Below are 26,238 nucleotides of genomic sequence, written 5' to 3'. Positions count from 1 at the left end.
CTTGTGACCCTGGGCAAGTCACTTAATCCCCCCCCATTGCCCCAGGTACATTAGATAGATTGTGAGCCCGCCGGGACAGACAGGGAAAAATGCTTGAGTAACTGAATAAGTTCATGTAAAACCGTTCTGAGCTCCCCTGGGAGAATGGTATAGAAATTGAAATAAAAAATAAAATTGTGCTAACCCCCCCCCCATATGCCACTGTTATAACAACATGCTTCCCTTTTCTATGGAGTTTCTGTAGAATTCTGTTTCCCCCCTCTTGTGCTTCAGCTTTAATATGGTGGTCAGTTCTCTCCCTCTCTTACCCTGTTTCAGCGCTGGGGTGTTTACCTTCATGTTTGCACACCATTACAGTTGCAAAAGTTTCTGGTTGCTGGGATCCTTTGGTATGATATGACTGCGGGGGGGGTTTTCATAGATGTTTTTGGATTTTGTATGTAGCGTCTCAGAGAGGAGATGGATGAGATCACCCAACAGCAGCTGGTACATGACAAACACTGCAAGGATCTGATGGGTTTTGGAACAAAACCTCGACACATTACACCCTTCACCAATTTTCAATCGGTACAGCCCCAGCCCTCCAATGCTTTGCTGGGTCTTCTGGGTTATGGTAATCAGCAAGGGATTCTCTCTTATGGTACCTCACCAGTCCCAGCCAAGTCCACCCTGGTGGAGAGTCGCAGCTGCAGAGAGCTAATGGAAGAAAAATTTGATCAGGTAATTGTCTTTTGTTTGTTTCTTTCATCTCGACCACTCATAACTAATAAGTTTTACAGATTTTATCACTTTGTGATTTATAGTTTGTGTTGGTGATAATATCAAGGATCACTAATAACATTTTATTGAATTCTTTTTTTTTTTTTTAAATCTTTATTCATTTTATACTCAACAACAAGTGTACATAAAACTTTTCACAAATAGAATATCGCATCACTTGAAATTCTACAACAATTTCCAAAATAAGTTTTATCCCCCTCCCACCCAACCTACCCTATATATCATGCAATATAGAATGTAATAACCTATTCCACAGTTAATAATACAATATCAGGACCCACCCCCCACCCAACTCAACATTGATAAACCAAAAGGAAAAGTAACAATTATTCATTATAATAACTTATTAATGGCCCCCACACATCCTTAAACTTATTCAAATACCCTTTTTGCACTGCTAACATTCTTTCCATTTTGTATAAATGACATACTGAATTCCACCAGAAATTATAATTCAGTCTTGTACAATACTTCCAATTAAACGTTATCTGCTGAATAGCAACACCCGTAACGATCATTAAAAGCTTATTATTAGCAGAAGATATTTGACATTTTGGCATTTTATTGAATTCTATCATATAGGGGATAATTTTATTTTTGTACATATATGCCATTCCTTTCATCTCTCCAAACTGGTTTACGCTCTTCTGTTTGTAGAGGGAGACTGGAAACCACTGGTTTTGATGACATCACCCTATATACAGCTAGCCAGTATATCTCAGTCTCCAGCAGGTGATGGTGATGTAGGACAGTGCAGTCTAGAATTGGTAAAAATTTTCAGTGGCCTCCAAGCCAAGTCCATCCTTCCAGGGAGAGGGAAGGACTCATCTTGAACTAATTTACTTTAAAGAAAAATAAAAAAGCAAGTCGACTTACAACCGAGGGAGGGTCTTTCGGCCACAAAGAGACCTAAGCTGGTCCCAAGTGAAGATCTCAAAGATTCCTATTTGCTGGATTCAGGGGACTTCCTAGGGTGGCTTAATGAGGCTTAATTCTCAGCAACCTCTTTCAACTAGAGGAATACATAAATTTAAATTAATATTTCCTTCAATTAGAGGTATTCAAGCTTTGGGTAGACTTTCACATTCTATGGCATTTGCCTTGGTAAAAATTTGGAATGACCTCCCTTCAGAAATTAGACTCCTTTCCTCTTTGACATGTTTTAGAAGAACTCTGAAGACGTATTTGTTTGATAAATTTTTAGTTGACAATTAAGAGACTAGTATATATAATTGTTGTCCAATTATTGTTTTCCTATGTACTTTGAGTTAACTTTGTTAACCGGTTCGAGTCCCATTTGGGAATGACCCGGTATATAAGACTAAGGATTGGATTGGCATCAGGGGTCTTTTTTGTTGCTCCCCTTGAGGATGGGAAGTCCCTCCAGGTGAATTTGCAACCGTAGTCCACATTTTTCAAAGAGAAGAGTTAACCACCTCAATTTCACAGCTGTTTTTGATATTCAGGATACCTTAGGAATTCCCTGAGGAAAGGGCAGTCTCAGAAGATCCCTTGCTTGAAGAGATCAGGAACCTGACCAAATCCTTCCCTATCCATAGAGTGATCAGACATGATTGTAGCAGAGTGGAGTGGAATACAGACAGATCTATAGCCTGATTCTATCTGATCTCTACTGAGGAAATGGAAAAATTGTGTCTTGCCAAGTTGAATGCCTTTGGCTGTGACCAAAACAACAATTACAATTCCAGTTGAAGGAAGGGCAGCTCTGAAGGATCCTCAGAATTGACGGATGAAAGCAGTATTGAAGCAGTCGTTACGATTATGGTGGCTTGTGCCTGCTTATTGCAGATTCTGCAGTTGCCAGAATGTACTGGTAGGAAGTGACATGCCTGGAAGTGGGCTTTGAATATTTGCATATTTGAACAATGCCTTGTATAATTTAATCCAGGGAATGGTAGAGAACTTGGCCTCGGGGGTGATGATATCCCATCTACTTTGCTTTTGAAACTTGTTGGAAATGGCTTTGAGGATGTATAAATTATCCTTCCCCTCTCTACACGGTATTCACTATGCAGGCAAACTGGGAAAATCCCTTCTCTTCAGAATCACAGGTCTTTGGAACGACCTTACTACCCCGCTGCGGAACCTGGGCTCCCTCCAATTATTCCGCAAGCAACTGAAAACCTGGCTTTTCACTAAAATGTAATTCTATCCCCCCTTACTCTTCGGGACAGTAAGGGAATTTTTCAATTATCTTTTTTATTTCTAATCTTAATGTATATTTTCTGTAAACCGCTTAGAACCTAACGGATGTAGCGGTATATAAGAAATAAATTACATTACATTACATTACATTCTCTTCTATATATAAGTTCATGTAAACCTTTTTTTTTTTTTCTTCTCTTCCTATATTTTAAGTTCTTGTAAACCGTGCCGAGCTCCACAACATCCGTGGAAATGATGCGGCATATAAACTTAAGGTTTAGTTTAGTTTAGTTTAGGATGTAACAGTTGCTTTTAAAGCAGCAGTTCTAACCTAGTCCTTGGGACACACCCAACCAGTCAGGTTTTCAGGATAATCACAATGAATATATATGTTCTTTATTATCTATTTTCTTCTTCCATTTTCTTCCACCAGTCTTTACCCTTTTCATCTGCATCTCTTCTTTATTTTCTTTTTCCCTTTCTCCATTGTATTCTCTATACATACTTCCCTACCCTGTTACTGTGCATTGAAGTCCTGCATGAAACATGCTTGTCCTACTTTTTGTATTTGACCTTTCCATTCTTTTCAGGTGTGCCGTTGGGTTCTGAAGTGCCGATCTAGCAAGAGCCCCTTGATCCAGATGACGATCCTAAATGTGTTGCCACGACTGGCTGCTTTCAGGCCATCTGCATTCACAGGTGTGGACTTTTGATCTGTGCCCTTATCTGTTCATGCAACAGTGATGTTACCACCTCACTGGACTCTTGTTCTTAAGTAACTCGGGTACAGCAATTTCTGAAGCTTTTCCTTTTTGGCCCTTTAGCAGATCAATACCTCCCGGACACCATGAATCACTTGCTAAGCTGTGTGAAGAAGGAAAAGGAGCGTATGGTAGCATTTCAAGCCCTTGGCCTGATATCTATAGCTGTGAGGACTGAGATCAGAATTTATCTGCACAAAATCCTTGAACATATCAAAAGTGCTCTTCCACCCAAAGACTTTACCCACAAGTGAGTTCAAGAGCTTTCTATAGCTTGGCCATCATAATCATAACATTGCTGCTTCTTCCTTGCATAGACCTTTCATTGAGAATCCATATGGATAATATTCGTCTGGGCGAGTGGATGGTAATTTCGTTATTATGCACCTGTGTCAACAGGGTCCTGTTTTATAGAGGAGTGTGTCTCAAGTTGGTCCTGGAGTACCCCCTTGCCAGTCAGGTTTTCAGGAGATCCACAATGAATATACAAGAAAAATTTGCATATAATGGAGGCAGAGTATGCAAATCAATTTCATATATATTCATTATTTGATAGCCTGGAAACCTGACTGTCAAGGGGGTACTCCAGAACCAACCTGGGAAACCCTGTTATAGGGGCAGCATAGGTGTTTCTATGCCTTTATAAAAGAAAAAAGGCTTTCAGAATTAGCCCTAATAGGGCATCAATTCTCTTACACAGATTTACACTTGTTTTGAAGAAGGTATAAAAGTGGGTGCATACTCTGATTTACATATGAAAAATGTGTTATAAAACAACCCATAACTTTGTATTGCATTTTCTTTGGGGCATGTTTAGGGAGTTGAGGTTTCTTTACTCGTACAATCACAGAATGTGAAATCCACAGAGACATGGCAGATTTTAATGCATTTTTATTTATCAGATATGTACAGTAACAACAAAACAAAAATGAATAAAATACTACCAGGAAAGAGGGGAAAATGATTCATAGAGTATTTGATTGAGAGGACACACACGTGTGTGTGGGGGGGGGGGGGGGGGGGGAGAATGGAATTTGATTTCATCTCAGAACATAGTTGACTAACTTCTTTTGTATGCTTCTTTCAGGAGACAGAAATCTGTGCAAGTAGATGCTACAGTGTTCACCTGTATCAGCATGCTGGCCCGAGCAATGGGACCCTGCATCCAACAGGACGTCAAAGAACTGCTGGAGCCCATGCTGGCAGTGGGACTCAGGTATTTTTCAGAAACAATGTTAAATAATATTTCCATAGTGCCCTTCCCACTCTTCCAGACCAGTGGGATAGTTATGTCCATCAACCTACAGGTGAAGGTAGAACTCACTTGAAGAGCTGTGAATATGTCTTAAACCTTTTCTCATCATTTTCTAACTCCAAACAGGTGGGTGGACATAGCTTTCAGCTCTGTGACTGAATAGGCTGCTTCTGGTCCAGTCGATGACTGGCTTCCAGTTGAGCTCCCTAGGGTGGCCCTGTGCAGTGCATGCTTGGTGGTACCAGCCGCTGTCTCCTTCCCAGTACCTCCTGCCCTTCGGTTCCCTCCTTTCCTAGACTTTGCAGCCTCTTCAGCCTGCTTTGTGTAAAGCAAAAGAAGAAAAGAGCACAGCAGTGAAGAGCAGCTTATTTATACTGCAGTTTGAAAGGAAAAATTGAGGAAGGAAGGCAGGATAGTGGCTGTCGGAGACAATTTACAAGCAGGCAGAGGTGGGAATCAACAGTGGGGTGCCCATTCAGCCCAGACCGCATGGGTCGATGGGGGGAGGGGAGGTTTCCTGTCTGGCAGGTGAAGGTTCTGAGCCAGAGGTTCAAGCCTTAATCTCCCTTTGGGGGGGGGGAGGGAAATTTCCCCATACCCGAGAGGAAGGATTTCCCATTTCTGCCACTCTCTTTTTTTAGTATCTTTGCTGCCTAGCCTCGGGGATTCCCTTGCCAGGCAGTTAAGAGAAACCTCAATTCGATGGAGAGATTTCATTGATCGGCTCAGCAGCTGGTCTAGCTTGCACCCTCGCAATGTCGGCTCTGGCGAAGTCTGCCTAGCACTGCTTCCACGTGTGAGGCTCACCAGAAGGCCTCAGGAAGGTGTCCCTTTAAGGCGGGTAAAGTATGTACCAAGCAAGACCAAACGTGAATCCATGTTTCTGAGCATGAGCCACTCCAGCCAGCAGTGCAGCCCTCAGGTTTGTGGGAAGTAGCAATGACTCGGCAGACCCTAGGAGACATGAGAATGGTGGCCATTTTGGCGCCATGAGGTGGTGAACCTTCAGCCTCTTCCCAGCTTTCCAGGTCTTTGGGATTTCCTGCCTCATTGTCTTTGGATATGGATCTTCAGAGGGAATCGATGTTCTCCCCAGAGTTTGTCCTGGTGCTGCACCAGACATTTCTTTGAATAAGATCCAGGCTGGGCTGTGGTCTCTCCCGATGGATAGCCACACAGTTTCTCCAGCGCTGAAATGTACCAGATTAAATAGGCCCAGGCCTCATTTTGCTCGGAGGTGGTGTCTGTTAGAGAGACTTTAGAGGACAGGAAATTTCCACCTAAATAGCAGGATGACCTTAGTGTTTTAAGACCTTTCCTTGGAAAAAAATTTGTTCTCCATTGAGGATCTGGCTGCCATAGCGGCAAGTACACAGAAGCCTTTCCTGATGAAGTGCATTAGGAGCTTGTCCAGGAGAGATTCCAGCTGGCTAAGGTGAACCCTTTGGTGTCAGCAGTGACGAAGATGACTTCCGGTGGAAGGTGGCATTGTTCTTTGTGCAGGATGACTGAGTATGCCCTGAAGCATGCCTTTGAGGTGGCAGCTGTGGGTCTGTAGTAGCACTGCCTGATTCAGAGAAAAATATTTCGATTCGATTCACCCTGTTGAATCGATTTTTCAATTCGATTCTATTCACTGTAAAAGTGAATAGGTTCTCCGAGTGGGAACAACCTGATGTCTCAGCACTTGAGGAAAAGACCACGTAATAATGTTTATAAGATAAATCATATAAATGATTATACTGAAGCAGGGTGCCCTTAGCATGAGAGGTAAGCGAGGGGAGAGAATTCTCCAGCGCTTTACACAATAAGGCACAGGTTAATCACCCTCTGCCTGCAGTGCACACCATCATAGGACACCTCACGTGTGCTCAAATTAATCAATGTGATAAATTAAACAGTGATATACAATTGGTCAATCACATGAGTGCAAGATCAACAGGTTGTTCCCACTCAGAGAACCTATTGACTTTTACTACTTTTCTGTGTGAGTAGATAATTAAGCAAATTTCTGATAGCCTACAGAAATGATTCTCAGCTTCTATTCCCAGCCCCCAAGACTCACCAGCCCCCATTCCGATTCTCAGTTTCCATCCCCAGCCCCCCTGCCGATTTCAGCTTCCATCCCCAACCCCCCTGCCGATTTCAGCTTCCATCCCCAGGCCCCAAGACTCACCAGCCCCCCTGCCGATTTCAGCTTCCATCCCCAACCCCCCTGCTGATTCAGCTTCCATCCCCAGGCCCCAAGACTCACCAGCCCCCTTGCCGATTCATTTACTTACTGGACTGGATATTAAATCGCGGGGAAGAGAGAAGAAATGCGGGGAAAGAGCCAGCCAAAAATAGTATTTGTTGCTGCCGAGGTCTGCTGCATGAGGTCTGATCGCTCGCCGATTGACTCTCCCACTCCTTTCATTTCTTCTGATGTAACTTCCGGTTTCGCAAAACCAGAAGTTACATTAGATGGGTAGAGTCCGGCGGCCAGCAGCGTGAAATATCCCGAACTCGTCTTGCAGCTGAATCAGCAAGTCCGGTTTTTAACAAAAACGAACCGATTCAAATCGTAAATCGGGCAGCACTAGTCTGTAGGCCTCAGTCTGTTTGTCCTATGTGGCTCAGGCTTGCTTAGAAAGGTATCAGCAGTCATTGGAGCAGGACTATGTAGCTATGTCTGGCTATGTGGATGGAGGCTGGTCTAGCCACCTGGCTGATAGAGTATATGACATGCTTCGTGTGTTTTGAGAGGAGTTTCACTGGCAGTGGTAGCTTGATGACAGCTCTGGTTACGCAACTGGACTGTGGATGCAGTCTCCAAAGCTAGGCTTGTGAGGCTTTTCTTTAGGGGTTGGTCTATGTTTGGGGTGGTCCTGACCACCTTGATCAAGGAGCTGGGGGAGACCAATCCACAGTGTTTACCTGAGTACAAGCCGAGTGGTGGGGGGGCTCTCGCTTCAGCTCTAGCTCGGCCCGATCTAGGTTTCAGGAGACTGGGCATTATAGGATAGACCAGCAGAAATTTGGCCAGAGGACCCTCTTGCTTAACAAGCAGTTCTCTTTTCGGTCCAACAGAAAGCCAGGGTTGCAGGCAGGTAAGCCATTTGGCCCAGCCCACCCCACCCGATGAGATAAGGCTGGTTTACTCCACTCCCCTTCCAGTGGGGAGGTCAGCTTCAACATTTCATGACAGAGTGGACTGCCATCATATCAGACCAATGGGTCTTGAACATCCTCAGGAAGGCTATCGGCTAGAGCTCTCCTGCCTGGTCGCTCCTTGGGGTCTCAGGTGCGAAGGGGCATCAAAGAAGCCACCATTCGATAGAACGTGGATTCCCTGTTGTCTCTTCGGGCTGTCTGCCTGATGCCCCTGGAAGAGCAGGGGCTGGGCCTCTCTTCCATTTTCTTTGTGGTTCCCATAACAGAGGGCATATTCCGGATAGTACTGGATCTCAAGGGTGGCTGGACCATCAGCAGTTCTGTGGTTCACAGTGTTGGGTGGACATTTCCAGTTCAGGGCTATACCCTTTGGTCTGGTTGTGGCATTAAGAACTTTTTCCAAAGTTATAGTGATAGCAGCCGATGAGAGTGTATCCTTACCTCGTCCTTTGAAGAGGGACATGCGGCTACGGCAGAAATGATTCTTCATCTCTTGTCTTTGGGCTGACTGGTAAACTTTCAGAAGAGCAGCCTGGTACCCTCTCAACAGCTGGAGTTTCTGGGTGTCCTTTTTGATACTCACCAGGAGAGGGTTTTTTCTTTCGGAGCACAGGAGGAAGAAATTGCAGCTTCAGACCTGGGTCCTCCTGCGGCTGTGGAGTCTATGGGTATGGAACTATGTTCAGCTGTTGGGCTCCATGATAGTGGTGATGGAGGAGGTTCTATGGGCACAGGCTCACTTGCACCTGCTGCAGTGATCTGTCCTCAGGTGTTGGTCTCCTGTGACCCAGGTCTACAATATTTACCTCCCTTGGTCAGTGGAGATTTGGAAGAGCATGGGTTGGTAGCTATCGGTGCCCAACCTGATGAAGGGAGTTCCGTTCCCAGTTCAGCACTGGGAGGTAGTGACAACAGAGGCCAGCCTCTCAGGTTGAGGGGCATATCTCTTTTCGCCCAGGGAGAGTGGTCGACGATAAAGGTTTCTTGGCCCATCAGCCTTTACAACTAAGGGTAATTTGATTGGCCTTACTGGAGTTTGTACTGTTTTTCGGTTTCTCTCCAGTCTGGGTGTTTTGGACAGTGCCACAGTGGTGGTGTATGTCCACAGGCAAGGCAGAACCCACAGGAAGCAACTGGCATCCAAACCAGCTCTCCCAATGGCCTAGGTAGAGCAGCACCTTTTGTGCTTATTGGCAGCTCTGTGGCGGGATCGTTGAATGTGTTAGTGGATTTTCTTAGTCGCAGCACTCTGGAACCAGGAGAATGGGAGCTATCAGTGGAAGCATGGTTGTGCTTTGTTGGGGGTCTTCTGGGCTACAGCCTGATAGCTACCAAACAAAACGCCAAAGTTCCCGCCTTCTTCAGTGTAGGAATGCCACAAATGAAACACACATGCAATCTTAGAATCGGGAGGAGGCGCTCCAAATGAATGGTCTCTCCCTCTTTTTATTGAGAATCATATCTCCATTAATTACTTAGTTAATGCTCTACAAGGTTATAATTTCATAATGCATTTACAGTGAGGATTAAACCAAGGCAATACATTGTTTATCTATATCATGTGCGTCTTAAAGCTACTATCTCACATGACATATAAATACATAATAACAGTTGCAATAAAGTGATTCCCAATGTGTACATTTCGATATGTCTCAAATCTTACTATGGCATGTGACAGTCCAAAAGTTATAATGCATGCTTCTTAAGCTCTCTTGATTAGCCTTGCTCAGGCAAAGTCTGATTGTTGCCCATATAAGGGATGCTTAAACAAGATAAGAGATAAGATAGGGATAAACCTGTGTCAGGTTAATAAGTGGCAAGAGTCGGGGAGGGGGGAATGCCTCAGCCTTCTGCTCAAGGTGCAACCCTTGTCCTTGCTTAGAATGTATACGTGGCAGGAGGGAGAGGGAGAGGAAATGAGAAACAGGGCCTCAGAACCAAACCCAGGCCTAGATCCACACACAGGCCCTAGGTCGGTGTGCCGACCTGGCCTGCATTCAGAACCGCCTGTGTGCTCACTCTGCCTGTGTTCTGATGCCCTGGATCAGAACTTATCAGATCTCCATCCCTACACTTCAGCCACTAAAAGAAGCTGGGCAATTTGGGCCTGGATTCAGTCCTCCTGCCCTGGCCGGTAGAAGCCTTGCTATACAGTTTCCCTTCATGGCCAATGGAGAGCCACATCATTCAAAGGATTGCCTCTCATCTAGTGGTTTTGGTTTGGCCCGAAGGCCATGATATGCAGACCTAATGCGACTGATGGATGGTCAGCCATTGTCCTACTGCCAGCCGGGGGTTGCTTGGCCAATGTTCAGTACCGATGGAGGATCCCTCCCACTTTTTTATTATGACTAGGTCCTTGAAAGATCAAAGTTGAAGCACAAGGGCTACTCAAAAATGGTCATTGCCACATTGCTGCAGACCCAAAAGCATTCTATGTCTGCTGTTTAAGTGTGGAGGACCTTTGAGGCTTGGTCTGTGGAGGCAGTGGTGTCTCTGCTATTAGTATCGATTGCTCAGATTTTGGGGTTTCTCCAGAAGGGCCCGGATAAGGGGTTGGCACTGGGTTCCCTAGGTGGCAGCTTTAGCCTGTTTCAAAGGGCAGATTCAAGGGACATCTTTGGCAGCTCATCCAGATGTTGTCTGGTCCTTGAAGGAAGTGAGTCATCTGATGCTACCTCTCAGGCCTGCTTGTCCAGGTTGGAACCTCAATTTAGTGCTCCACGCCTTACAAAATACTCTGTTTGAACCTTTGAACAGTGCTACAGTGAAAGTTCTCACTTTGGAGACAATTTTTATTTCTTAGGGGCAATTTCGTCTGCGTGTAGGATTTTGGACTCTATGCCTTGTCTTGGCAAGTCCTGTTTGTGCGGGTGGTTCTCCCCTCTCTGCCCAAAGTGGTTTCAGAATTCCACTTTCATCAGCCAGTGGAGCTGCCCACCCTTCGACGAGAGGACTGTGGTGATCAGTTAAAGCCTGTAGCTACTGGCTGTGCGTCGGGCGATTTTCTTTGGAGATTTCCAATATGTTTTATAGTTCAGATCAGTTCTTCTTATGGGGCAGTTAGTGGTGAGGGTTGGCAGCATCTAAGCCCTCGATAGCGCAATGGTTGAAGGAGGTGGTGGCATCTTTATAATTATGTAATACGCATTGAAATATTGGATATTGCGTAAAATCAAAATTTAATAAACTTGAAACTTGATCTTCCTATTTGCTGGTGGGAAAGCAACCACTGGGCTGCCTGTGAGCTCATTCTGCCTGATGTCTTTTCGGCATTGAGGGTGCAGGCAGTTCTCTTGGCGCCAAAGGACATTTGCAGGGCAGCTACTTGGGTCATCCCTCAGACGCCAGGTTTTGGTCGTCAGTGTTGCAAACTAATTCTCCAGTGTCCCTTCCTTAACGGGGTCTGCTTTTGAACATCCTACTGGTGTGGAATAGTGGGAAGGATGCTATGGAAGGAGAAATTATGTCTTACCTGATCATTTTTTTTCCATTAGTCCTTCACATTATTCCAGAGGTCCTCCCTTTTCTGGCTCTTAAGTTTGCAGCTGAGGGACAGCAGTACAGTGGAGTCCTTAGTCTCTTGTGACTGCCCCTGTCTACCTTCACGGGGAAGTGATTCTTACTTATAACTTAAGGGATGACTGTTCTGTTAGGGGGAGCTGATTGGGAGATGGTTAAAGGAGTTGCTAGATTCTTGTTTCTCCTTTCCCTCTGCTTGTCTACATTAATACCAAGGAGCTGAGAGGGAGATAGGACCTATATCTCAAAGCTCTTCATGTGAGTTCTATCTCAACCTGCTGGTTGATGGACATACAGTAACTATTCCACTGGCCTGGAATAGTGTGAAGGGCTAATGGAAAGAAAATTATCAGGTAAGACACATAATTTCTCCTTACTTATAAAATATCTTCAACATAGAAACATGATGGCAGATAAAGGCCAAATGCTGCCCAACTGCAGCATCCACTATCTTCTCCTCTCTCTAAGACAGGAATAGGGAACTCTGGTCCTCAAGAGCCGTATTCCTGTCAGGTTTTCAGGATTTCCCCAATAAATATGCATTGAAAGCAGTGCATGCAAATAGATCTCATGCATATTCATTGGGGAAATCCTGAAAACCCGACTGGAATATGGCTCTCGAGGACCGGAGTTCCCTACCCCTGCTCTAAGAGATCCCACATGTCTGTCCCACGTTTTCTTGATTTCAGACACAGAACTATCTCCCTAATATCCTCTAGCAAAAGTGTAGCCAGTGCACTCGAGGGCAATGAAGCAGAATTAACTGCCTTTGTCAACGATAGTTCAGGTTGGGACAGAGATGCAACAAGCATGAGGTGCGTGGAGAGTTTGCAAGCTGTTTATAGATTAGACTTTGTAGGAGAGAACAGTTAATTATTGTTTGCTATCGATCATCATCTGCTATCTCCATACTTCTCAGGAGAAGTGAAAATTAAATGCTTTGCTTATTCTCTTGTTTTGATTTATTTTTTTATGGTAATACATTGCTTTATCAGTTGCTGCTTCTTGCCCCTAGCCCTGCTCTGACAGCTGTTCTGTACGACTTGAACCGTCAGATTCCCCAGTTGAAGAAGGACATCCATGACGGCCTGCTGAAGATGTTGTCCTTTGTTCTCATGCACAAACCTCTGCGGCACCCTGGAATGCCCAAGGGCTTGGCACATCAGCTGGCTTCTCCGAGTCTCAGCAGCATCCCAGAGGCAAGCGATGTGGGCAGCATAACTCTTGCTCTTCGCACTCTGGGCAGCTTTGAATTTGAAGGTAACATGATAAGAGATGTTTAACAATATGGAACATAATACAGCACTGAGCAAAAATCCTCTGCCTCCCTTTTTTTTTTTTCAAGATGGTCTCTGATAAGTTGTAATGTTCTAATATTGAGTTCTTCAGTGCTACAGGTGATTGGCTAATAGTGATGTTTTTTGTTTGTAGCAAATACTGTTTACTCATAGGAAAGTCTTTATTATCAGCTATTATTTGAATTCTCATTTATGGCACTGGGATTGATTGTGTAGAAGTTTAAAGCTTTAAATGTGAAAGAAAAAATTGTCTCTTTATCCGACTGTAGGTCATTCTTTAACGCAGTTTGTCCGGCACTGTGCTGACCATTTCTTGAACAGCGAGCATAAAGAGATTCGGATGGAAGCTGCACGAACCTGCTCCCGCCTTTTGACCCCCTCAATCCACTTAATTACTGGCCATGGACACGTGGTGAGCCAAACTGCAGTGCAGGTGGTGGCTGATGTGCTCAGTAAATTACTTGTGGTTGGGATAACAGACCCAGGTAAGAGTGATTTCTTTCACAGATATGTTCAATCTTGTCTTTACTCTATCACACTACTGCTTGTATCAGGAACATATTAATTGCCCAGAAATCTGGTAAACAGATATGTTTTTAGATGTTTTCTAAACTGTTGATACGTACTAGCATTCAAAATCAAGGTTCCAGGAGGCTGCTTGGTAAGCTAAAAGACGTTGGTGATATTTCTTTAATTTATATCCCTTGACGGATGGAAAAGAAAAAAGAGTATATAACCATCTTGAATGTTTTGCACTAACAAAAGTAAAGGAGTCCATGAGGTATCCTGGTATAATAATAACTTTATTTTTCTATACCGCCACAATCTTAAGACTTCTAGGCGGTTTACACTGAAGAGAACTGGACAATCAGCGAATTACAGAATACAAATAGTAAAAGTACATGTTTCTCAATAATAATCATCATAGAATTATTAATTTTAAAATGATTTCTATTTAGGAGATAAATCTGTCAAACACTGCAGTCCTAATTTCTTTCCGAAATGCGTCATAAGTCAACCTGGCTCCATTTATGTAATTGCCTAACTAAGACTGCTGTTTGCTTGCTTGAAACATGAAAGTTCTATCCAGAAAGGACCTGAATTTACAACCAGTGATCCTTGGATAGGCAAAAAGATTATAATTTCTGGTTATCCTAGCGGGGACGTATAGCACGAAATGAGGTAAGAGATAGGTAGGGGCCATTCCCCAAACCGACTTAAAACAAATACAAGAGAACTTGAACATTATTCGTGCCTCCATTAGTAACCAGTGCAGCAGTCTGCAAAGTTGGATTTTCAGCTCTGATAGAAATTAAAGAGAAAAAAAGAGAATGGCCACAGATGGAGGATAATGAAATGCGGGTTTTTCTTGTCAACTCTCGAGCCATGTTTTGCGTTAATTTTCACTCATAAACAAGCACAAGCATTGATTAGCAATTCTATTCTATCTACTTTAGTTTCACCGTCGTTACAATTACCCATACATATTTTAAATGAGATCAGCTAACACTTTAAAGCAGTGGTTCCCAACCCTGTCCTGGAGGACCACCAGGCCAATCGGGTTTTCAGGCTAGCCCTAATGAATATGCATGAGAGAGATTTGCATAGAATGGAAGTGAGAGGCATGCAAATCTGCTCCTTTCATATTCATTAGGGCTAGCCTGAAAACCCGATTGGCCTGGTGGTCCTCCAGGACAAGGTTGGGAACCACTGCTTTAAAGCATATATAGCCGAACTTAAACATCATACGTGCCTCCAACCGGCAGCCAATGTAATTCGTGTACAAAAGGCGTGATATGATCAAATTTTTTCAACCCAAAAATCAGTTGAATTGCCGCATTCTGAATGATGCGCAATCTATAAAGATTTTTTTTGAATACCAGCCAAATATACGAAGTTACAATAATCCAATTGACTCAAAATCAGAGATTGTACCAGTAGTCTAAATGAAGAGCTGTCAAAATATGCTTTTATGGTACGCAGTTTCTTTAAAGTATAGAAGCCTTTCCGCACCAAGGCATCTACCTGATTTTTCATAGTCAAATTCTGGTCCAAAATTATACCTGAGATCTTAATTGTAGAATGGATTTGGTAAGTCACAGCATTCACTGTCAACAATGTTTCATTACAGGTTTGACAAGGAGAATGTATAAAATAATTTAGTCTTTTCCTGATTGCTTTAATTTAAATTTGGTCATCCACTGTTCGATTATTAAAAGAAATTCGCCATTCAACATATCACCAGGAATTGGACTACACTAGACTTAATTACACCTTCTGGTGTAATTTGTTGTGCCATATATACAAAATGGAAAGAACAATTGCCATACAAAAAGGGAGTTATAATAATTTTTAAAATATTTGGGGGCCATTGATAACTTATTGTAATGATTAGACATCATTTTACACCGAAAGTACATTTATAATTATGGGGAGGGGGGTGGTATATAGTTATATTAAAGGTTTAATCTATAAATATGAATGTAATGTTTATGTGATATTTTTTGATTACAATATTTGTGGGAAGGGTGGGTGGTGGAGGGAGTAAATTTATGTATTTAAGATGATAATAGAAAGAAATTCAAATGATGTGTACAAGTTCAAATGATGTAATATTGTGTACTTGATGTTATTGAGGTACTCGAGCATTTTTTCCCTGGTTGTCCTGGTGGGCTCACAATCTATCTAATGTACCTGGGGCAATGGAGGGATTAAGTGACTTGCCCAGGGTCACAAGGAGTAGCGTGGGTTTGAACTAACAACCTCAGAGTGCTAAGGCTGTAGCTTTAACCACTGCACCACACTCTCCCCACCCCTTTCTGCCGGAAGGCCACCTACCCACACGATCACCGGCAGAAGGGTGCCCAACCCCTCCTACCGGAGAATGCCCCCCGTGCTAAACCCCCCCCCCCACGTACCCCCTCTAAACTCCCCCTTCCCCCCCACTAACCTCTAATTGTTGGCCAGCTGGACAGGTCTTGCTACCAGCTGACTGGCCAGCCCGCCTCGTCGAAATGAGGCAGGCACGCCCCTTTCCGGCCCATCCCCGCTAGGCAGGGATGGGCCGGAAAGGGGCAGGCCTGCCTCATTTCGATGAGGCAGGCCTCCCGGACAGATGGTAGCAAGACCCGGCCGGCCCAACAATTAGAGGTTAGTGGAGGGGGGGTTAGGGGGGCATCCTCCGGCAGGAGGGGTTGGGCATCCTCCTGCAGGCGATCGTGGGGGGGGTGGGGGGACGACACAGGCTCCGTAATACTTATCGCGGCAGGGAGATCCCTTGCCATGGTAAGTATAGCGGCCACTTCTACTTACAATGTAGGCCAGAATTTTGCTGACCTACATAGTAAGCATCTCTTGCTCTACTAGGGAGACGCGTAGGGCCGCCTAGGTTTGCCTAAGTGAACTTAGGCAGTCTTGCAGGCCTCCCTAGGCTCCCGGAGGTGGCTTCAATATAGGTGGCCTGCCTGGGGAGCATTTTTTTAAAAAAACATGCGTCCCAATTGGCTGATTAAACAGCTGTAGGACGCCTACAGCTGCCTAAAATCGGGACGCACCTTGCAGAAACCGGGCCAAAAAGCGTATCTGAATTCAATAGGAAAGGATAGTAGATGGCATGTTTAGGTAGACTAGAAAGGCCATATGTATTTATCTATCTTCATTTTTCTATGTTTCTACAGTATGTACTGACAACAGAATTTCTTCTTGCAGACCCAGACATTCGATATTGCGTTCTGGCTTCTTTGGACGAACGCTTTGACACACACCTGGCCCAGGCAGAGAATTTACAGGCTCTGTTTGTGGCGCTAAATGATGAGGTGTTTGAGATCCGAGAGCTTGCAATCTGTACAATTGGTAGACTCAGCAGCATGAACCCTGCTTTTGTCATGCCATTCCTGCGCAAGATGTTAATCCAGGTAGGTTGGTGCAGTGCCAGAGGCAGCAATTACGACTCCTGTTCAGGAAAAGAAGCACCAACTGTTTCTTTTTTTGCAGATTTTGACGGAGCTGGAACACAGTGGAGTTGGTCGGAATAAAGAACAAAGTGCTAGGATGCTGGGCCACTTGGTTTCCAATGCCCCTCGCCTCATTCGCCCTTATATGGAACCCATTCTAAAGGTAGGCTAATAGTTAAGGTTCCTGTTTATTCTAGCAAAAGTGGATACATAGTCTCTTCTTACCATCCTAGTGTTTCCAAAATTAAATTGAGAGCAGAAGCCAACGTGCAACTTTTTAGTATTATTTTATTTATTCAGTTTTCTATACCGTTCTCCCAGGGGAGCTCAGAAGGATTTATATGCATTTTTTCAGGTGCTCAAGCATTTTTCCCTGTCTGTCCCAGCGGGCTCACAATCTGTCTAATGTACCTGAGGCAATGCGGCGATTAAGTGACTTGCCAGGGTCACAAGGAGCAGCGTGGGTTTGAACCCACGACCTCGGGATGCTGAGGCTGTAGCTTTAACCACTGCGCCACTCTAGAAATCAAAATGTAGTAAAAGTGAGCCAAGTATAGGACAATCAAGCCATTGTGACATCACTGATGAGGTTGGCTCTTAGGCATTGGTGGAATGAGGCATTATGATGTCACAATACCGGCTCTGGTCTGGTTATCAGAGGCTGAAACTTTTCACACTATTTATTTACTCAGTTTTCTATACCATTCTCCCAGGGGAGCTCAGAACAGTTTACATGCATTTATTCAGGTGCTCAAGCATTTTTCCCTGTCTGTCCCAATGGGCTCACAATCTATCCAATGTACCTGGGGCAATGGTGGGATTAAGTGCTGAGGCTTTAGGTTTAACCACTGCGCCGTTTTGAGTCTCGTGACTGAGATGAAGTCCGTATCGGTGATTGCTGTTCTGAGGGGGATGGGGATGGGGGTTATCTGTGCTGGCATTATTTATCCCCTTTCACGTTCCCCTGACATTCTTTTTCTATCTAAAGGCGCTAATTGTAAAGTTGAAGGATCCAGATCCAAACCCTGGGGTCATCACCAGTGTCTTGGCTACAATTGGGGAGCTGGCCCAGGTTAGTGGACAATTTCTTTAATTTAAAAAACCCTCGAACAGCACAGTTATGCAATAACATAACAATTTATTTATATTCCGCTATAACTTTACAACTCTATGCAGTAATTATTTGTTCCTTGATTCCTTCCTATCTTTCTAGGTTAGTGGGCTAGAGATGAGAAAGTGGATGGATGAACTTTTTCCTATAATCATGGATATGCTACAGGACTCTTCTCTTCTGGCTAAGCGGCAGGTCAGTATCCTACCTCTTTTTCAGTTGATCAACTAACCTGCATTCTTTGACCTAGTTCTGGTGCTTCCTCCTTCAGGTGGCATTGTGGACCTTAGGACAACTGGTGGCCAGCACAGGTTATGTAGTAGAGCCATATCGGAAATATCCAACACTTCTGGAGGTCCTGCTAAATTTTCTGAAGACTGAGCAGAACCAGGGAATCCGCAGAGAGGTAAAACATTATATGGGATTTGGGGGGAAGAGAGATGGGAAGATGTGGAAAGATGAGGGGAAGATAGTTTATTGTTTATATTCCGCCTTTAAACAAGGCAGATTATAACCAAACGATTAGGTTGAAAGGCCATTTTGGTGGGTAGTGATAAACTTCACCTTCCATAAAGATAGTTCATCTGCATTGAAAGTGGTAAAGATAGCAGCATAGACCTATGAGGTTCCTCTTGGAACAGGAAAGTAGCACTGCAGCTTAGGGGCTACACAGAGTGCACAGAGAAGAATGGTAGAAATGAAATGCTACCATATTAGGAGACATAGAACCAATCTTGGTTTGCAAAGCATATATAGTTCTCCATTGGGCACATACCTACATGAGTCAGCTCTTCAAAACTCTTTGTCTCTTCAGGCTATTCGTGTCCTGGGGCTACTGGGAGCTCTGGATCCTTACAAACACAAAGTCAATATTGGAATGATTGATCAGTCCAGAGATGCTTCAGCAGTCAGTCTTTCTGAATCCAAGTCTAGCCAGGACTCAGGTAATGAGTTCATCCGGGAAAGGGTTAAACCTTATGATGGTAGGGGAGGGGAGGTCAGTAGGAGAGTGAGAATAAATCCATTGTGGCAAGAAGGAATTGAACCCTCGGGTGGGGAAGGGTAAATGCTTGAAAGTTGGAATGAGAGAATGGTAGAGGAGAGCTCCACTGGTGAGGGGTGAAAGGGGAAGGCTCAGTAGGTGGAGAGAATGAAACTCTTTGAGGACTAGGGAGGGGATTAGGGGGTTAAAGGTAACGGCTTATATGTCTAAATGGCATGTGACATTTAACATAAGAACATAAGAAATGCCTGCACCGGATCAGACCTGAGGTCCATCCAGTCCGGTGATCCGCACATGCGGAGGCTCAGCCAGGCGTACCCTGACGCATACATTAGTCACTCGTATCCCTCAATGTGTCCTGCAAGAAGATGTGCGTCCAATTTTCCCTTAAATCCTAGAATGGTAGTTTCTTCCACCATCTCTTTCGGGAGAGAGTTCCAGGCGTTCACCACTCGCTGTGTGAAGCAGAACTTTCTGACATTTGTCCTGGCCGTGTCCCCTCTCAGCTTCAGGCCATGACCTCTGGTCCGAGTCTGGGTCACATTCTGTTTATAGAAACATAGTAACATTGCAATTGTTTGTTATCACAATTGGATTATGCTAATTTCCTCTATGTCTGTCTGAATAAATGTAATCTGAAAAGATTGCAAGTTATTCAGAATACTGCAGCAAAATTGATAATTGGTAAGCACAAATACGATCATGTGACCCCCCTGTACTTAGGGCACTTCATTGGCTTCCTGTGTTTTGGAGAATTCAATTCAAATGTACTTGTGTGATATATATATATTTTTTTTAATTCTTTATTAATTTTCAAGCTTTGACAGTGTATTACAACTAATATAACTTTAACAGATTGTATAAAATACACCATATTACACACATTATTAAATAAAACATCCATTTTCCCCCTCCTTCCAATTATTAATCTATTAAATCATATTATTTATTACAATATTATATTTAAATATTTTTAAACTCTTCCGAATACTTTCCCCTCCCCTTCCCCCCACCCTGGATGTGTAAGGAAATCTAAGAAATAAAAGATATATCACTATTATTGTATGTTAACAAATGCAGTCAATGGGCTCCATACTTTATTAAATGTATTGCTAAGACCCAAGCATTCCGCATTCATTCTTTCATATTTATATGTATTACACACACTTGCCCACCAGAATGTGTAGTTAAGTCTGTCATAACATTTCCAGTTCCTTGTGATCATATGGATGGCTATTCCTGTCCTGTACTTGTGTGATTTTAAAAATTTTGTATGGGATTTTATCCCAGGACAAGCAGGCAGGTATTCTCACTAGTGGGTGATGTCATCCGACAGAGCCCCGATAAGGACGTCTCACAAGCATGTCTTGCTTGAAGAAACTCAGAAGTTTCGAGATGCCCGCACCGCGCATGCGCCAGTGCCTTCCCGCCCGATGGTCCGGGCGTGTCTCCTCAGTTCTTTTCTTTCCGCGGAGCTAAGAAGTTTTACTTCAATTCTGCGCTGACTGAATTCCCGTTTTTGCCTTCTTTTTGCCGTGATTTTGGGTTTATTTTACTCTTTATCGTGTGTTTTCTTTGTTTTTATTCTTTTTTTTTTTTAAAAAATTTTTTTCTTCCAGCGAGTCGGCCAGGTCGGCCACGTGGCTCAGGCCCCGCGTCTTCGATCTTGCGGCGGAGCTTTTTCGGCCTATGTCCCGGCCAATCACCGGTTTTAAAAAGTGTAGCAAGTGCCAGCGCGCGATTTCGCTGACGGACCCGCATCGACGCTGTCTGCAGTGTCTTGGTCCAGAACATTTCCCGAAATCGTGCCGGCCTTGTTCCACTCTTACAGCGCGGGCGTTTAAGCGGCGCTGTCTCTTGTGGGAGTCGATGTTCAAGATGGAGGCTGCTAAGGAACCTTCGGCTTCGACTTCATCAGCCGCTTCGCCTGTCCATGCGAAGCCAGCTGCTACTCCTGCTACTCCGGGCCTTCTGAAGCCAGCTTCGTTGACTCCGGCTTCGGCGCCGGTGCCTGTCCCCGTCTCCTCGGCTCAGGTACTGTCTTCCACCATTCCGCCCGTAGTCATTAAGGTGCCGAAAGCTTTCAAGCAGAAGCACTCGACCACGAGCTTTCGGTGCGGATCCCTCCATATCGGCTTCGTTGCGGTCCCTCTTGGAAGCTCAGTTCGTCGAGCTCATGCACACTATGGGACCCAGGTTAATTGCCTCCATCCAGGGTGACCTCCCGGTCCCGATTCCGGGGGGCGGACCGCCCCCTCCTCCTCCTCCTCGCCGGTCGGTCTCGCTACTTGGCGAGGAGGAGCGACGTAGGGCGGCCGGTTTCTCGAGGCGGGCTTCCTTCAGCGATAAGCCTCCTTTGGAGCCCATTACGCCTCCACGCCAACAGGGCCGGAATCCTCCTGGGGGTGATCGAAGCCCTGGGCATAGCAAGTCTCAGGAAGAGTTCTTCCGCACCCCATACCAGGCCTGGGCTGCGTCGTATGACGCATCGTCGGCTCCACCTCTGCGATCTACAGCTTCGAGTCCCATTCACTCGCTGGAAGCTTCGGGGGATCATGCGAAGTATCGTTATTCTCGATCCCCCCTCCAGGCACCGTGAGGGGCATCGGTCCAGGCATTCATCACGGCACTCCTCGCGCCATTCTGAGGTGTCGCCACAGAAGAAGCTACCACGTCTGGGGTACTCTTCCTCTGACATGTCTCCCCCGGAGGGTCCGGAGTACGAGGAACCATCGACCTCTTTTTCTCCCTGTCGATCCCAAGTCTCTCTGGATCCTGAGGCCTCGACTTCGTCCAGTCCGTCTCGGAGACCTGTACTGGCCGACCAGTTGTCTTTTTCTTCTTTTCTCCGACAGATGGCTGATGACTTGGATGTTACTTTGGACACCGGGTCTCGATATTCTAAGGAGTATCTCGACACCATGCACTTGCCTCATCCTCCTGCGGAGTCTCTTCGATTGCCTCTCCATAAATTGCTTGACCAGACATTTATGAGATGTTTTGAGACACCTTATTCTATTCCTGCAGTCCCGGGCAAATTGGATGCCCGATACCGCATAGTCCATCACAAAGGGTTCGAGGGCTCTCAACTCTCTCACCAATCCCTGCTGGTCGAATCCTCCCTCAAACGTTCTCATCCCTCTCAGGTGTATGCCTCGGTACCACCGGGTCGCGAGGGCAGGACGATGGATAAGTTTGGGAGGAGAATCTACCAGAACTCGATGATGGCTTCCCGAGTTCTTAATTATAATTTCTACTTTGCTTCTTATTTGGAGTTCTTCTTGCCTGTGCTTCGGAAATTTACTCCCTTCATCGATTCTCAGGCTCAATTTGAGTTTGAGGAAGTGGTGGCCTCGCTTTCCCAGCTTCGTCTGCAACTTATGCAATCCTCGTACGATGTCTTTGAGCTATCGGCACGTGCTGCTGCCTGTTCCGTGGCCATGCGTCGGTTGGCATAGCTTCGGACCATTGACATGGACCGAACCTCCAGGACAGGTTTGCCAATGTGCCTTGTGCGGGAGCGGATCTGTTTGACGAGTCCATCGAGACGGTGACGAAGAAGCTTTCAGACCATGAGAAGTCTTTTCAATCTATCCTTCGACCTAAGCCTAAGCCTCAACAGTCTCGGCCTTCTAGACCACCCTTGATTTATCAGCCGCGCTACACTCCGAGGCAGGCTCCGGCTGCAAGGCAGCCAGCGAAGCGGTAGCCTCCTCAGAAGGCTCAACAGAAACCTCAACCGCCGGCTGCACCCAAGGCTACTCAGCCTTTTTGACTCCATTCCAGGGAGCATAACCGACCTCGTTCTGCATTCTCCTGTTTTTCCAATCGGGGGTCACCTCCACCATTTTTTCCATCGATGGGAGGCGATTACCACCGACCTCTGGGTCCTTTCCATCGTAAAAGAAGGGTACTCTCTTCAATTCCATTGGGTCCCCCCGGACCACCCTCCAAGAAAGTATCCTTCGAACTTGACGCAGACCGCCCTCCTCCTTCAGGAAGCTCAGGCTTTGCTCCGGCTTCGGGCCGTCGAGCCAGTCCCGGTGGACCAGCACGACCGGGGTTTTTACTCCCGGTACTTCCTTGTCCCGAAGAAGACGTGCGATCTGCGACCCATTCTGGACCTTCGGGTCCTCAACAAGTTCTTGGTCAAAGAGAAGTTTCGCATGCTGACCCTTGCTTCTCTCTACCCCCTCCTCGAGCAGAATGACTGGTTATGCTCTCTGGATCTCAAGGAGGCCTACACTCGCATTCCTATTCATCCGGCCTCCCGCAAGTTCCTCAGGTTTCGGGTGGGACATCTGCATCTGCAGTATCGAGTGCTTCCATTCGGCCTGTCCTCGTCTCCCAGAGTCTTCACAAAGTGTCTGGTGGTAGTGGCCGCTGCACTCCGGAACAAGGGTCTTCAGGTGTTTCCCTACCTCGACGACTGGCTCATCAAGGCCCCCTCTGCTCCAGAGGTCATTTCGGCGACCCTGGCGACAATTTGCTTCCTGCAGAGTTTGGGCTTCGAGATCAACTTCCCCAAATCTCATCTCCAGCCCACCCAGTCTCTCCCCTTCATCGGGGCAGTCCTGGATACCATTCGACTCCGAGCATTCCTTCCTCCTCAGCGCATGGATGCTCTTCTTCATCTCTGCCAATCTGTGTCTTCTCGCCAGTCCATCTCGGCGAAACACATGATAGTCCTCCTGGGACACATGGCCTCTACAGTTCATGTGACGCCTTTTGCCAGACTCCATCTCAGAATTCCTCAGTGGACCCTGGCTTCTCAATGGACTCAGGTGTCAGACCCGTTGACTCGACACATCATGGTCACTCCTGCTCTTCGGCAGTCTCTACTTTGGTGGATGACCTCTTCGAATCTATCCAGAGGTTTGCTATTTCACTCTCCTCCCCACCAGAAGGTTCTCACGACAGATTCCTCGAACTATGCCTGGGGGGCTCATCTGGATGGACTTCGCACTCAGGGATTCTGGACCAGTGCGGACCGACTCCATCAAATCAATCTTCTGGAGCTCAGAGCCATCTTCTATGCTCTTCAAGCTTTTCAACATCTGCTGCACGACATGGTGGTCCTCATTCGCACAGACAATCAGGTCGCCATGTATTATGTAAACAAGCAAGGGGGCACGGGATCGGCCTCCCTCTGCCAGGAAGCTCTCAGAGTCTGGGATTGTGCGGTTTGCCACAACACCTTCCTCAAAGCTGTCTATATTCAGGGGAAGGACAATGTCCTAGCGGACAACTTGAGTCGTCTCCTCCAGCCTCACGAATGGACTCTCCATTCCAACCCCCTTCATCAGATCTTTGCACAATGGGGGACGCCTCAGATAGACCTCTTTGCGGCTCCCCACAACTTCAAACTGCCTCAGTTTTGCTCCAGGATCTACACTCCTCTCCGCCTCGAGGCAGATGCCTTTCTACTGGATTGGGGGAATCGCTTCCTGTATGCGTTTCCTCCATTTCCTCTCATTCAAAAGACTCTGGTCAAGTTGAGATCCGACCATGCCACCATGATTCTGATCGCTCCTCGGTGGCCCAGGTAACCTTGGTTCTCCCTTCTACTTCAACTCAGCAGCAGGGAGCCGGTGCTTCTTCCAGTGTTTCCTTCACTACTTACTCAACATCAAGGTTCACTGCTTCATCCCAACCTGCAGTCTCTCCACCTAACAGCTTGGTTCCTCTCAACGTAACCCCTCACCAGTTTTCACAGCGGTAAGGGATGTCTTGGAGGCTTCCAGGAAGCCTGCTACTCGTCAATGCTACTCCCAGAAGTGGACTAGATTTTCTTCTTGGTGTGTTTCCAATTCCAAGGAGCCTCAACGAGCCTCTCTATCCTCTGTATTGGACTATCTTCTACACCTGTCTCAGTCTGGTCTCAAGTCTACATCTATACGAGTCCACCTGAGTGCTATTGCGGCTTTCCATCAGCCTCTACAAGGAAAACCTCTCTCTGCTCATCCTGTGGTTTCCAGATTTATGAAAGGACTTTTCCATGTCAATCCTCCTCTCAAACCCCCTCCAGTGGTTTGGGATCTCAATGTTGTCCTTTCTCAGCTTATGAAGCCTCCTTTTGAGCCTCTCAACCGGACTCCACTTAAGTATCTCACCTGGAAAGTGGTTTTCTGGTGGCCCTCACGTCTGCTCGCAGGGTCAGTGAGCTTCAGGCCTTGGTGGTGGATCCACCTTTCACAGTATTCCATCATGACAAAGTGGTCCTCCGCATTCATCCGAAATTCCTGCCTAAGGTGGTCTCTGAATTTCATCTCAACCAATCGATTGTACTTCCAGTGTTTTTTCCGAAGCCTCATTCTCATCCTGGAGAATCAGCTCTTCATACTCTGGACTGTAAACGTGCTTTGGCTTTCTACCTGGATCGCACCAAACCACACAGAACTGCTCCTCAACTATTCGTCTCCTTTGATCCAAACAAGTTGGGACGCCCTGTCTCGAAGCGCACCATCTCCAACTGGATGGCGGCTTTTATCTCTTTCTGCTATGCCCAGGCTGGATTACCCCTTCCCTGTAAGGTCACAGCCCATAAGGTCAGAGCAATAGCAGCCTCTGTAGCCTTCCTCAGATCGACACCGATTGAGGAGATTTGTAAGGCTGCCACTTGGTCCTTGGTTCATACATTCACCTCTCATTATTGTCTGGATACTTTCTCCAGAAGGGATGGACAGTTTGGCCAAACAGTGATACAAAATTTATTCTCCTAAGTTGCCAACTCTCCCACCATCCCATTGAGGTTAGCTTGGAGGTCACCCACTAGTGAGAATACCTGCCTGCTTGTCCTGGGATAAAGCAATGTTACTTACCGTAACAGTTGTTATCCAGGGACAGCAGGCAGCTATTCTCGCGTCCCACCCACCTCCCCTGGGTTGGCTTCTCTGCTAGCTACCTGAACTGAGGAGACACGCCCGGACCATTGGGCGGGAAGGCATTGGCGCATGCGCGGTGCGGGCATCTCGAAACTTCTGAGTTTCTTCAAGCAAAACGTGCTTGTGAGACGTCCGTATCGGGGCTCTGTCGGATGACATCACCCACTAGTGAGAATAGCTGCCTGCTGTCCCTGGATAACAACTGTTACGGTATATTAAGGTGGGGATTTATGTAGCTTCTGTATTTTACAAGGCAATATAGTCACCTATGAGCTTCTATAAAATGGATTCCTACAGTGATCCTTAGTAGCGCACAAATCCTTTGCAAAACTTTACATCTGCTTCAAGAAAG

The 26,238-nt window shown here is 45.8% G+C and overlaps 1 protein-coding gene across 7 annotated transcripts in view; it reads left to right on the top strand.

Annotated features, from left to right (window-relative positions):
* MTOR (mechanistic target of rapamycin kinase) overlaps positions 1–26,238 on the top strand; it is a 203,531-nt gene that overhangs the window by 19,650 nt on the left and 157,643 nt on the right. For all 7 annotated transcript variants that reach the window (XR_004537146.1, XM_033922775.1, XM_033922776.1 and 4 more), the window contains exons 6-17: positions 445–720; positions 3,537–3,645; positions 3,771–3,957; positions 4,795–4,923; positions 12,653–12,897; positions 13,205–13,420; positions 16,644–16,849; positions 16,929–17,051; positions 17,877–17,960; positions 18,102–18,194; positions 18,271–18,405; positions 18,814–18,943. Coding sequence is in view for 6 of the 7 variants with exons in the window: in XM_033922775.1 (XP_033778666.1) it covers positions 445–720; positions 3,537–3,645; positions 3,771–3,957; positions 4,795–4,923; positions 12,653–12,897; positions 13,205–13,420; positions 16,644–16,849; positions 16,929–17,051; positions 17,877–17,960; positions 18,102–18,194; positions 18,271–18,405; positions 18,814–18,943 (1,933 nt within the window). In the remaining variant the exon portion in view is untranslated. The remainder of the gene's footprint in view (positions 1–444; positions 721–3,536; positions 3,646–3,770; positions 3,958–4,794; positions 4,924–12,652; positions 12,898–13,204; positions 13,421–16,643; positions 16,850–16,928; positions 17,052–17,876; positions 17,961–18,101; positions 18,195–18,270; positions 18,406–18,813; positions 18,944–26,238) is intronic.

This window comes from Geotrypetes seraphini, chromosome 15, assembly GCF_902459505.1.
Source record: "Geotrypetes seraphini chromosome 15, aGeoSer1.1, whole genome shotgun sequence".
NCBI lineage: Eukaryota > Metazoa > Chordata > Amphibia > Gymnophiona > Dermophiidae > Geotrypetes > Geotrypetes seraphini.
Note: the sequence above shows the minus strand (reverse complement) of the source record. Positions and strands in the feature narration are given on the sequence as shown.